Source organism: Dermacentor silvarum, chromosome 1 (genome assembly GCF_013339745.2).
Source record: "Dermacentor silvarum isolate Dsil-2018 chromosome 1, BIME_Dsil_1.4, whole genome shotgun sequence".
In the NCBI taxonomy this organism is placed as follows: domain Eukaryota; kingdom Metazoa; phylum Arthropoda; class Arachnida; order Ixodida; family Ixodidae; genus Dermacentor; species Dermacentor silvarum.
The window spans coordinates 17,347,364-17,361,723 of NC_051154.1; the positions used below are offsets into that span (position 1 = coordinate 17,347,364).

General features: G+C 47.1%; 1 protein-coding gene across 3 annotated transcripts in view; it reads right to left on the reverse strand.

Annotated features, from left to right (window-relative positions):
- Window positions 1-14,360, reverse strand: part of LOC119457450 (protein slit) — a 287,783-nt gene that overhangs the window by 11,618 nt on the left and 261,805 nt on the right. For all 3 annotated transcript variants that reach the window (XM_037719017.2, XM_049665112.1, XM_049665113.1), the window contains 5 exons: window positions 9,527-9,743; window positions 9,261-9,400; window positions 7,985-8,078; window positions 7,033-7,775; window positions 1,615-1,824 (listed from right to left, as the gene is read on the reverse strand). In XM_037719017.2, coding sequence (XP_037574945.1) covers window positions 1,615-1,824; window positions 7,033-7,775; window positions 7,985-8,078; window positions 9,261-9,400; window positions 9,527-9,743 — 1,404 coding nt within the window. The remainder of the gene's footprint in view (window positions 1-1,614; window positions 1,825-7,032; window positions 7,776-7,984; window positions 8,079-9,260; window positions 9,401-9,526; window positions 9,744-14,360) is intronic.

Sequence of the window (14,360 nt, forward strand, 5' to 3'; positions counted from 1 at the left end):
GCTGCGTCTGATGCAACTCGTCGCGGACTACCGCTCGGATAATCTCGCGAAGTGACTCGACGTCGGTCGTGAGAGCTCCTAGGCCACTGGTAGCAGAGGTGAGATTCACTTGCCGATCGTATTGCTGCGAGCGCTGGTGCAGGGCCTTCTCCATGGCGACGGCGTCAGTGAGAAACTCCGCAACCGTTTTGGGCGGACTACGAGCGAGTCCACCAAAAAGCTGCTCTTTCACTCCGCGCATCAAGTGACGCAGCTTCTTGTCTTCCGACATGGTAGGGTCAGCTCGCCTGAAGAGACGCACCATGTCTTCCACGTACATAGCCACACTCTCGTTGGGCTTCTGAATGCGAGGCTGGAGGGCCCATTCTGTTCGTTCACGCCGATCGGAGCTGGCGTAGGTGTCCAAGAGCACCGACAAAAGACGAAGGCGCTAGCTCGTGAACAAGACTGTCCTCGTCTTCTTCTGGAAGCAAGTGGCACAAGCGTGTGGCAATATAATCACTGAGAGGCATCCAGTGTGCTTCTCAAGTTTTAAGAAAAGCTGTTGCACGGCACCTTCAAAGCGTCATTTTGCTTTTCACGCTGTGCGCTTGACAAAGGAGGGCACCAGGTTAACAACATGCATTTCACAGTACTTTCTTTCATTTCGGTCCTGTATATGCAGGAAAAGTCTACAAAAATTACCAGGTTGAGTTCTCTTTTATTAGAGAATTCCAAATTATCGGCTTTACAAAGTAGACACTCAAATATTCTTGGCCAGAGGCTGCAGCAATTCATGACATCATGGCCAGCTGGAGCTTCAAGGCCATGTCACTACCGACTTTCACATATAAATTATTTTCCAATATATATATATATATATATATATATATATATATATATTAAATATATATATACACCAAACAACCACTCTATTAAAATCGACTATATCCAATCCCAGATGCAGACCCATGTTTACAATAACTCATTTTTAGCCAGTGTGATGTAGCATCCGGTGCAGCACTTAACTATAGTGATGGGCACTATATGTCATTCATCATCATCATCAGCAGCCTATTTTATGTCCACTGCAGGATGAAGGCCTCTCCCTGCGATCTCCAATTACCCCTGTCTTGCGCTAGCGTATTCCAACTTGCGCCTGCAAATTTCCTAACTTCATCATCCCATCTGGTTTTCTGCCGACCTCGACTGCGCTTCCCTTCTCTTGGTATCCATTCTGTAAACCTAATGGTCCACCGGTTATCCATCCTATGCATTACATGGCCTGCCCAGCTCCATTTGTTCCGCTTAATGTCAACTAGAATATCGGCTATCCCTGTATGTCATTTTCGTGCGAAAATTAAGTACTTTCCTCTTTAGCATTAAAAAAAAATTTTCGCTCTTCATGCAACAACCATCATCTGTATGTGATTACAACTCTTCAAAACATCAAACAACACACAGTGCTCGTGGATATGTGCCCAGGTGGAAGTTGTTTTCATCATGTTAGTTCCATTGGTCTAGCCACTCCACTTTCACTAAACGTGATGTCCCCAAATATCATCAGCCCGCATGACCTCACAGTAGAAATTTGCTACGTATAAAACCAGCCTATCACATCATTGAGGCTCTTACCCTGGTCGCAGAATGGCCCGCTCCAGCCACTGCGGCAGCTGCACTCATAGTTGTATCGATCAACCGGTATGCATTTCCCGCGCTTGCAGAGGTGGTTCTTGCATGGCTTGGGGTCGTCATACTCGGTGCAACCAGGCGAAACACGCTGTTGTTTGCGTGCATTAATCAGGTCCATCGGCTTGTCATTCACATATAATTCCTTCATGCAGCCTGCCACAAAAGTAGATGAGGGTGAGACACCTTGTCAGTAAAGGCAACAAGAGAAGTTCTGACATAATGCATATAACAAAACAGTCAGAAAGATATATAATATATAGGGTATATTCAATATGTATAGTCATCCAGCAATGCTGGCCATGTCCGCCATCTTTCTGATGGCACAGTTGCAAAGCGGCTATATGCTGTGAGGCTCAACCATTGTCACTGTGCAGCCATTCTGGACTTTAAAATAGAGTAACTGCCTTCATTGTGCAGCGATTACTGAACAGCAAACTTCACTGTGCTGCCACAAATCAATGAAGCCATGCCAGCAAGTTTTCACACCCTTGGATATATGCCTCGATGGCATTCACAAGAGGCATACGGCTTTGAAATCGAAACCTATGCCGAGCCTCTTTTCATGGCAACATGCACTTTGGACCTGAGCTAAGTGACCAGAAAAATTGATCATTCACTCTTGAATTTTTGCGTTAAGCCTCTAAAACAACCATGCTTTGCAATGCAATCCCCCAGATTTGTTGCGTCCAAAAGAAAATGTGTTGCATGTGAAATACTAATAATGATCTGAAACTAATGCTGATCGTCAAAGCTGACAATAAAGCCTCATGCACACTAATAATGAGAACTGTGGTTGCTCTGTAAGGTTAGATTCTTGCTTCGAGTGTGCAAACCGAAATTTTGCAATTCAGGTTGGACACGGAGGGCAGACATGATCACCAAGTTCAATATTGGGACTTGGTGATGTCTGGACTTGGACAATGCTGCGCAACTGGCCGCTTGAGGCACTTTGTGTGTATTCGCAGGCTTCTTTCACGCTCGGAAATACACTTTTATGTAGCACATTTTGAACAACAGAAAGCTGTATCGGAAGTTTTTCTTGTTGCTTTTTTCTCATTGACACTTTTTCAATTGACAATTTTCTCATTGACACTTTTCATCGAATTATAATATTTGAGAAGTTCATTAATTAATTAAGGCTAATTATGTAATTAGGCAGAATGTAAAAAATAATCTGAGTATCTCCAAGCAACAGTAAACAACATTACCTTGGTTCTGTCCAGCTACGTGGCATTGGCACATTTTTAAATCTTTGTGCATGATAGTTGGGACACCCTGTATACATTCATATATACAGTACGGTGGCTAGAAGGGGGAGGTGAGAGCAACGGCGGCAGCGGAGTGTTGCAAGCAATCATGACAGCAGCGGCCGCGCTGCAGTCGACAGCAAGATCGCTCCCAGGGCGCGGAGGCACGGCGGTTGGTGCCGCAGGTTTCGAAGCGGGCGTTTTTCTTCGCAATTACCGGTCGCATATTTGACATAACTAGCGTTAAGCTAATGCATATCGTACCTTGTTAGTAGAGGAGACAATAAATGACTAGCAGCAATCCTCTGATGAGTAGTTAAGTGTTAAAGATGCATTAGATTCGGGCACGTCACGGCCGGCACAAATATTTTTCGCTGGTCTCGATCGCACGCGTTCTCCGTGCTTTCCCGAATCGTCGGAAGTGAAAAAAACAAAAAATGATTTCAGCTAATGCGAAGAATATTATGCTAGTGGTGTGGGCGAAAAAAAAAAGCTGCACCGTTTTCTAGGCTTGCAGTGAAGAGCTCCTTAGGTCATATTGCTGCGACGCACTGCATCCTGCTCGTCAAATTGGTTAATACCAATATATGATGCTTTAGGAGGGGGGGGGGGGGGGGATCATACCACATAGGAGTTAAGTAAACAAACTTATTTCAGTCGCTAATGCGATGAACTAGAACGGCTGGTGCGATGAAGAATGCTCAAAAGGACAACATACAGCATTTGATTATATGATCCAATATACAGGGTGTCCCAGCTATGATGCAACAAGATTTAAAAACATGCAAATGCTCCGTAGCTGTACAGAACCAAGGCAATGTTTTTTGCCGTCGCTTATAGATACACAGATTGTTTTTACATAATTAGTCTTAATTAATCAACTTCTCAAATATTATAATTAGATGAAAAGTGTCAATGTGAAAATTGTAGAGCAACTTAATAAACTACCAATACAACTTTCTTTTGCTCAATACGTGCTACATAAAGGTGTTTTTCCGAGCGTGAAAGAAGCCAGCGAATACACGCAAAATTGCCGCGCGACTGGCCGCTCGAGGCACTTTGCGTGTATTCGCTGGCTTCTTTCACGCTCGGGAAAACGTGTGTGTGTGTGTGTGTGTGCGCGCGCGTGCGTGCGTGTATGTGTACATACACAAACACACACATTGCCATTTTGACACATATAATGTTAACACATCAATATTACGGGCATGCGAATACTCAAATATCCCCGAATCAAATCGAATAGTGAACGTTAGAATAATTCGATTTGCGAATAGAATATCTACTATACGATTTTTCGAATATTCGACAAAATCGGTACGGAGCCCCTCATGCTCGATGCCGCCCAAGTGAGCGTTTTACTTCATTTGCGGCACAAAAGGAGCGCCGAGCGAGGCGCGGACAGGCGGCCTCTGCTGAAGTGGTAGCGGACTTTGTCACTGCATGCGAGCGCTCCCTGACGTTGGCCTCATGCAGGGATCGCACACACAGCGCCCGAACGCCGCAATTCGCCCAATAGTGCCACGTCGGCCAGGGCCGCCTCTGTCTGTGCAATGTTTGTCTGGGTCGACAGGACCGATCGAAATGGAAATGATAACGCGACGTGGACAGAGGGAACAGCAACAAAAGCAGAGCGTATTTCGTAAAGTGTGAAAGCATGTGCGAAGATAGGCTGCCAATATGCACGCAGAACGTGTTGGATACATGGTGCGCTTCAACTGCCGTCAATCTAACCCGCACGCGCTACCTCGAGGCCGATCACTGATCCGCCAGCCGTACGAACATTAGCGGAAAGCATTCCGCGACGGCTCGCGGCCAGTTACCACATAGGCTAACGACGAATTTTCGTCACGGCCACACTGCCTAGGCAACCCCGCACGGGCCTGCATGTACTAGAACTGAGCTGTAATCAGTGCTGGCATACCAATTTCGTGTTCGCTTTAATAAGAGTAGATCATACACTGTATATCTTGATTTCTATACCTAAGTTGCAGATAGCTTGCTACATTCTTGTTATGCAAGGATAGGAAATTCCCGAGTATTTGCAGCACTGTATTTTCTTGCCAAAAACACCCATGTGCTTGCGTTGTAGTGACGTTAAAGAACCCTAGGAGGTCAAAATTAATACCGGAGCCCTCCACTACGGTGTGCCTCATGATCAGAACTGGTTTTGGCACATAAAACCCCAGAAAGAAGAAGAAAGAAGAAGTATTTTCTTGCTAAAAATTTGTAAATTCTTTGAACTTTTTTTTATATTCAAATCAATATTCGGCTTTTCTTTCTTGATTTGATTCGAAATCTACTATTCGGTATTCACACACCCCTAATTACTATATGATCTTTGCTGGCCTAAAAAGACTGCCTTTTATAAAATTATTGCTAGTGAAAAATGCGGACAGTAATTTTACAGCACGATGCCACACATGTACACTTTGACAGCGGGAGCAAATGAGTGAAAATAAAGGAGTTCCACCTGGAGTGTAGCAGATGATAGAGGTGAGTGCTGCTGATTATTGTTATGCTATACACTCCTGTATACACTCCTTGTGAAAGCATACACAGGAACAGCATTGCTGACATCACTGGAGTGCCGACATTGGTAGTGCACAAGGCCAAGTGACACACTGCATGTTTGTAAATAAACATGTGCCACCGAATCTCAGAGGCAATGCATGAATGTTGTTGCAGCAATGTATAGTGAAGCACTACATGGGCTTAGGTCACCGTTTTTTAATGTCACACAAACTGTTACACTGTTAGTAGTTCAAACAATTATTTTATCTGTTCATCGAGAACAAAAATTGTTCTTTCTCACGCAGCCGTGCCTTCGTGACGCGGTAGAATGACGGATATAGAGCGCGTCGTGTGAAGTGAATGAATGCATTAACATCGCAATGCCTGCATGCGCACGCCTCTAACGTGATCAACTATTGGTCGATCGCCCTTGTGGGTACGAGTTATGCTTCCAAGACCACAACAGCAACAACTTACGTCATTGCATTTAGTTTAATTTGTCTCCCATTAATGCCCGATTCTTCATTCCTGCATTCACTTTGTTTACCTCCTCGTGCCCTGCTTATGTTTATGGTGCTCGCTATTTCTATCTTGTTTCTAACAGCTCAATGAGGCGCTTGCCCAATGCACTTTTCAACAAAGAAAAAGAAAACGGAAGCGACCTTCAAAGGGTTATACGTTGGGGCTATTCTATTCGGTGAACTGTTCGGTGAACCTAGCTGTACAGTCTTTTCACATTTCTACGTTTCCCCGCGTAACCAACTGACGTGATTTATATTCTGATATGAAATGCGCATTTCTTATGCATGTTCACAAGTTCTTGGCCATAGCAGAAATGTTCACAGGAGAGGCAGAACTGCATGTTAGGCATGACAGCTATGCGTTAGTTCTGTAAACGTGTGCATCAAAATTGGCTTAATTTATGAGATTGTGAATGCGAACAGCACAGAGAAATAAACATTCTTGCCCTTCAAGTAGATGGAAAAGGGTGCCTAGAAACTGGTATCACAGCAGCATGCACTTCCATATGTTGACATTTGTCCATCACAGGCACCTTTACTTCAGGACACTCGAGCGCTGGCTTTCGCATACCTCATGCACATCAAAAATGTGGCCACTTCATTGCAGTTTTACAATTTTGTTGACATTATAGCCCCTGAAGAACTTTTCGCTGTGCTCATGCAGAAAATCGGCTTTTCTTACAACTGTTGACAACATTGAACATGTCTGATGGGGGCAAACATGCAGTAATGCATACAACACGCTGTATCCGAGATTGTACCGTGCAATCTTAGATGCCACAGGCTGCACAATAAGTAATGCTAGTGCGTCCGGTGGTGGCGCTACCGCTGTGGTTTGTTGCGCACCTTTTAGGGTGTCTCATGCTCCCTGGATGTTCACTACTCCAGTGACTTGCTTCTATAAGCAGCCTACAGTTGACTCGTTTCTCTCGATGGTCTCATTGACAGGGGCAGGGCATTTCCCTCGCATAGGTTCATGCACTACCCTGGCTGGCCATGCAGCTGTGCAGTCTGTGGCCGTGGAGTGAAAGCCTTGAAGGCTCTGTGGCATGCTGAAGAACCCTAAAGTGGGCACTTACCAAGAAAGCTGGAGGCGTTGCGCAGATGCCACTGGCGCAGAGCAGTGGCCGCCACGTCCGTGGGCAGTCCGCCAACGTAGAGCGGTGTGTGCAGCTCCAGGTACTCGTGGGGGCCCTCGTTGACCACAGAGCGAGTGGGACCACCATCCACCATCATCGTTACATTCTTCTTCTCGACAACCAGAGTGAGTGAGTGGTAATCGCCATCAGGCAGGGTCTCAAAACTGAACATGGTTGATACCGGGTAGTTGCCTGCGTCGTAGCTGACCCGCACGCGCCCCTTGAACAGCTCGACAGCCAGATGCTGGCCCTCGCCGGTGTAGGCGATGACGCCAGACTCACGGCGTGTGGCCAGTTTGAGAGTGATGTTTGCTCGTGGCCGAGTCTGGAGTGGTTCAAACTCGAGGAATGAGTCCTCACGGAAGCTCACACTCGACAACAGCTCACAGCGGCGGCCTGTGAAGCCTGGGCTGCACTTGCACACATAGTCAGCGCCAGTGCCTCCTGGTTGGAAGCAGACACCGTGCTTGCAGTCGTGCTGCTGGCAAGGGCTGGTGCGCGGGTAGAGCATGGCAACCATGGGTGCAAGCTCGCAGTGTGCCCCACCGAAACCACGCGGGCACACGCAGTCGTAGCTGTTGATACCGTCCACACAGGTGGCACCATTTAGGCACGGCTGTTCAGCGCAGTCGTCCACATTGGAGCTGCAGTTCACACCCTCGAAGCCCAGCGCACAAGCGCACCTGCAAATGTATGCGCCATCAACTGGTCCTTTGGTGAGCAAACACTGCATATGCACCACAACATTTTGTGGTGTGTGGTATGTTTGAACAATGTGCGAAAAGCCGGCATTGCACTTAGTGCACTTAGGCTCGACTTAATGCCCACAGATAGAAGTTCAATTCTTGTTATGAATTAATGTGTAACAAAAAACTAAATTAAGTGTACTTACGTGTAGTACGTAATGTGGTCAACGCATGTGGCACCATTCTTGCACGGGTTGAATTCCTTACTGCAGAAATTTATTTTCTTCTCACAATAGTTTCCTGAAAAGGGAAAAGAGCTGGATTTAAGTCACTGACAGAAAGAAGCACTACCATCACTTTTCAATTTATTTCATTTATTTATCCCTAAGGGTCTGGAGGTCATTACATAAGAGGGGCATACAAGCGTGTGTTATACAATCATTTTAGAAACAAAAATGATGCAGTCTTGCAATATCCTAACAGAAAAAAAAAATCAGTAGCCCCTCCCCTATCGAGGAAATGGGGATAAGCGAAGCTTGTCGTGTGTTTCTTCGGTGTTCCTCCGAAAGAATTGCACTGACGAGTAGCACATTGTGCTCGAACCACAACCGGTCACATGCACTGCAGCTGGCTCCGGTTGAGAAACTTGCGTTGAAACCTGGCCGTCACACCGAGGAAGTTGGCACTAGCGTTGCCGAGGCGTGCATCACCGTTGTCGAGTTCCTGGAGGGCAAGACGACGCTGACGTTGGGCCGCAACATCGCGCTTCCACAACTCGGGGTTGGCTGCTCTTTGCTGACATTTGGCCTCAACATCACGCTCCCTCAACTCGAGGTCCGCGGCTCTTCGCCGACGTTTCGCCTGGGCTTCGGAAGCCCTCATGCTAGAATCGGCACGTTGACAAAGAGCCCTTTCACGAGCGCGTTCATTCTGGATAGATTTCAATAAAACTACTTCGAAGTTAAATCTGTCCATTACATAAGACAATGAATGGCTCATACCCCCTTAAGCAATGGCTCATACACCCGTAAATGCAGCTGACAGAAGGACATTACGACGACAGAAGAGAAGTGAAATTATACGCTGGAGTGATTAGCGGCAACATAGCCAGCTGTGGAAGCAGACGCTGATGACAAATGTGGGAGCAGTGGCACGAGTGCGTGCCACTAGTGCAAACCGAGGGACGCCAACGAGCCAGCTGCGGAAGAAGACGACGACGCTCGAGCCAATGCTGATGATGATAATTTTTTGTGTACATGTCTGTGAGTTATAACAAGCTTCGCTTGGAAAAGGGGGGGGGGGGAGTGGGGGGAGAGAGTGCATCTGCAGACTGCGATATTATAGGCTGCAGTTTGTTGTATTTACTGATGAACATATGGAGACATCGTATGCAGCATGCTGTGGATCCATCATGCTATAAATTCATAAAATAAAGCTCTCCATGATGACAGGGGCAAGTTCGAGAAGGAAAATTATTCGCACCAATGTATCCAGGTGCGCAGGAGCACGAATAGCTTCCAATTGCGTCGATGCAAGTGGCGTTGTTTTCGCACTTGTTCTTGTAGCAGTCATCGATGTTGGTCTCGCACCGGTCCCCTTGGAAGCCCATCGGGCAGTGGCAACTGTACAGGAGCAAAATGACTTGGATAGAGCCGTGCAAATCCACTTGATTGAGAATATACCTATTTCACTATAATTGAGACTATAATGCCAACACCAGCGCCAGCAAAGTGTGGCGATATGCCCACCTGAAACGCCCTGCTTCGAGAACTTTGCAGGTGCCATGATTCTCGCAGGGGTTGCCATAGCAAGCGTCCACAAGATATTCACAATTCCGGCCATGGTAACCAGGTGGGCACACGCACTCGTAGTCCCGCAGCGGCACGGCGCGGCATGTGGCGCCGTTCTGGCACGGGAATGTGTAGCAAGCGTCGCATTTGGCCAGCACATCCGGTTCCGGTTTGGCTGCACCAATAGTCATTGGGTTGGGAAGAGGAGAAAAGAAAACAACAGACTGAACTGTGCAATGTAAGTAAACATGCAAAGCCAGTCAGCTCTCTAAAGTTATATACCCTAATGGGGTTTAACATTCCAAAGCACCATACATGGGCATGGGGGGAGGGGGAGAGTATCAGACAATTTTGCTCATGTGAGGTTTTTTATGTGCATCTAAATCCAAGTACTTGAAGATATCTGCATTTGATCTCTAACGAATTGCAGCCACTGTGGCTGGAAAATCCATCCCACGATCTTGTGCTCATTAGCAGAGCGTCTATACTATAGCCACTCCAGTGGGTAGCACTCAGAAGTGGAGCTCGTTTCTGAACACTGGGCTTCAGCACCTTTTTCGATATACCATAAGCAACCTTCTGCTTTGTTTCCAAATCCCCCCCCCCCGCTATCACGGAGAGCGAACGCTCGGTGGAAAGCAAACGTGACCGTCGCGCAAAAGACCGTGGTGGTATGAGGAGGGAGGGAGGGAGGGAGGCGGGGCGGCGCTCTGCTCCGACACCAAAGGCGTATCTTGCCACTCAATCTCCCACGCGAAAGCAACAAAACGGGAAGAGGGGGGGGAGGCAGCTTCTCCTCTGCCAACAACTTCTCCTCTGCGCTTTGCCCGGGGATGCCGGGGATGCCGGTCGTCTGGACCGTCTCTTAATTATCTCCACACGGCTCTGACCTTTCTATGCGCTGTGCATTCGCCGCTCAGTTTCCGTTGAAGCGATAGACCGCGCGAACCTGCGCTTGCTGCCAGCGTTTTCACAGTCGTTGGCTGCGGTCATTCAGTGTGATCTATTCATGTTTGCTTGTGCGAGCTGACACCACAATTGTTAATTCAGTTAGTAAGCCAATGTGTCCAAGTTTATGCAGCCGATAAAACTACTATCCCTACCCCGAATAGCTCTCAACTAATTTGCTATCGCAATCGATGCTTCGCCTTTCGGGCGAAACTGCGACATTTTTTTTTACTCGCACATACAGCATACGGCGCGCGGCGACTGCGTTATCGTCCTTGGACTTTATGCGGAATGTCTATGAGCCAAAACCAATTTTAGGGCCACAACACGTCATAGACACCATCTTTATATAGCAAATACGGATCTCAAGGGCCATACTTTTGCTGGCGGAAACAGAAAATACGTCATAGTTGTCGCCCCCGACACTTTGGGCGGTCAGTGCCATCGTCAAGCCACCAAGCCACGGGACATGAAAAGTCAAAATGGCCACTCGGGCCGGCGCCGGGTGGCAGTTCGCAACGTATGATGCGGGAACGGTCCCACAGTTGCGACGCAACAGCGGGGTTACCAATGCATAGGGTTCTATGGGAGCTGTGCCGGGACCGGCCGAAAACGACGTAACAGCCAGGAAAACGCAGCCCCCAAAAACGACGTAACAGCGGGGTTCTACTGTAACACTATACGACGCTACGATGCCATCGTGATGCTCGCTCTTCGTTTCCGATGCATTGCGCTTGTGCGAAACGACACGCGTCCACGCATCCGGTACCTGGTGTGACATACCAACGATGAGTGCTTCGACGAAAACGGAAAACGGATGCGCGTTACAATTGAGGGCGCGTTAGAATCGAGTAAATACGGCAAGTGTTTCTTTTTCGAATTTTCGTGCCGAACCTGCATATAACGAAATCCTCTTTATAACGAAGTTTTTCGGGAATTTGTCAATTTCGTTATATCTAGGTTTAACTGTACTACTAGCCCGATGACGAAGGCACTCCTCATTATAATTCTGTCACTAGTACTCAACCACTTATAAAAAAAGGTAATTGTATTGCATTATAAGACGAAAGAAAAAACTACTTGTCCACTTCTATTAGAAAAAAAGAACAACTGACGTTACCCTTGACACTGACAGAGGCGGTCAAAAAGCTTCGTTTTCTCCACTCTGCGCTGCCTGCGCTTTGGCATTTCAGTAATTTCATTATCTCGTAGCGCTATGCTGGTTTTGCTGGCTCGCGAAACTCACACAAACTGCACGCAGCATAGTATGCTATGTCGATGTTATGTCACGGGATTCCCGAACAGTCCACGCCACTTCACCAACAGCAGCTGCAGCAGTGAATCCAACACTCCCGTCTTGGCACAATGTCTACATGGCCGAGCGACTGCGTTTTGAGCAGAAACTCGTAGCGCAGTCTGTCAGCCGCCATTTTATTCACCGACGGCAGCAAAGGGTGGTGAATGCATATGCAACGTAACCACTGCCTGCTTGGGGGGTGCTAAAGGTATGGTGGACCCTTCAGATGCGATTTTTTCCTAAACTAAGTCTTTTTTTTGGAACGAAACAAGCGCTGCGAGGTTTCTGGAATGGTATTTTAACAGTCCATGTCAGCTCAGTATTTGCCTTTAGTGTCCCTTTAACAGAGAACACTATTAGAAAAGGAGTATGCTGTCTTGTAGTACGCAACCACCTACACTCATCTCGCCAAAGAACAAACAGCCAAATTTCTGAGGCACCCCCAGTTATTCACCGACGCCTTTCACAACACATTTTCTCAGCACAAATCACTGTATTATTCAACCCTTTGCAACGATGGCTCTGCTGCATCACTACCTGTTCTGAAAAAGACCTGCAAATGAAATATTCTGATATGCCCAATTATAGATTTCAGCTAGTCATTGGTGCACAAGGTTGGCTATGCACACGTCCACTGCTGCCAGACAAATGCACCCAGGAATCTGGTAATACCACAGCGCCACTTTCAATTACACAATCAGTTTTTCCATCTTGATGTTTCGGTATTGATCCCCTGTGCTGTCCAAAAAAAGAAATGTTAAATCAGAGTGTGCAGTTTGCCTTTTATATAATGGTGTGCATGTACAGTATAGACCACTTATAATGTAACCGTTTATAGTGCAGAACTGGCTACAATGCGGCCTTTTCCGACTCCTGTTTACCCACCCATAAGACTATGTACACGCATACCGCTTACAGTGCAGCTGCGCGAGACAAAATACCGGTTATAATGCGGCTTCCGTGGGAAAATCTCGCCGATAAGGGTGGCAGCGAGCACGCTTCTCAACAAGGTGTGTGCTGCCAGCCGGCGTATGCATTATTCAATGCAGTCAAACTCTCGTTAATTCGGACTTATTTGGCCGCACATCGGTTAATTTGGACTACTTTTGGAGCTTGGTGAGCGAGGAGCGCTGCAAATGTGCGACACAAAAGAGCAAGAACGGCGCTAGCGTCCAACCGAAACGAAGCGGCGGAGTCCGCATCGCTACAGCCATCAGTTGAAGTCGTACGTGAATGACAGCAATGGCGGAATGCTTCGAGCCTATTTGTACCTTTAAAGCCTGTATTCTTGCATTTACCGCCGCGCATAACACCGCATAGTCGTCATCCACGATCGCGTCGATAGTGGCCCAGTTTTCTCCGCAGCGGTTGTGGCGAACAGTAGTTTCATTTTTACTCGGTACGCACGTCGGCCACATGCCTAAAAAACTGCATAGTCGCCATCGATGATCGCATAAATAGCGACCGCGGTTTCGACTGCAGTTGTTGCAGCGAATGGTAGTTAATTCGTCCAGACTCGGTGCATGCGTCGGGCGCGTGCCTTCAGCACCGCAAAGTCGCCATTCATAATCGCGTCGACAGTGGTGACGGTTTTTTCCGCAGTGGTTGCGGCAAACAGTTGTTTCGTTTTGACTTGGTGCAAAGCTGTCAAACTTGAAGAGCACCGGCTACATCGCAATTACGTTTTCGCCAGCTCACTGACGAAAACGTAATCGCGATGTGCACGCGATAGTACAAAGCATGTCTACATGCTTGGTTTACATGTTTTGCATACGTACAGGGCTTGAAAATCGTTGTTTTGGTTATAGTGCGGTACCGTTTATAGTGCAGATATTCACGATTCCGGCAACTTACATTATAAGCGGTCTACACTGTACATAATTAATAAAACCAATGAAATAAATAATTGAAAAAGGATGAATATTAATCAATCTAAACATTTTATTCAGCATGCAGCTCCAGTGCTCACATTATGTCAGGAGACAATCTACCAATTAGCAAAACATCTTAATTTAATGGATAAAACCATACAGCTTACTGTGGAAGTGGGGCCCTGCAACTGCTTTCCATGCTTGGATGTACCTCCTCATAACATGGAAAGAAAAATGTCTGACAGTGCGTGTTTACAGAACCGGCCAGAACAAGTACCAACCATAGCAAGGTAGCTGCCATAGATGGCTTGCCATGAACATGATAGGAACGTGTCCAGAATACCGCCGGTATCTGCACTCGATCACTACAACACAACTGGGTTGCTCTGTGCAGCTACCATAGATCTCCAAGTTAAAGGGCAGCTGCCAAGGTTTGGACAACCGCGGTCTGGGTATTGTGGGGCTAGACTTTATGCTCGCCTTCCCAGACTGGATGTGCTCTGGACTAATGCTACTACCTCCGCCATGTAAGGGACCACAGACTTCTTAAAGCGAAAATTTCTTTGCCTTCACGTTGTGGGCCCTGGTTACTGGCTGCTGTCTTGCACGATCGGCTAGTCCTAGAGATAGTGCGTAGCGAGGAGGGGCAGCGGGTGATGTACATAGACATAAGCTC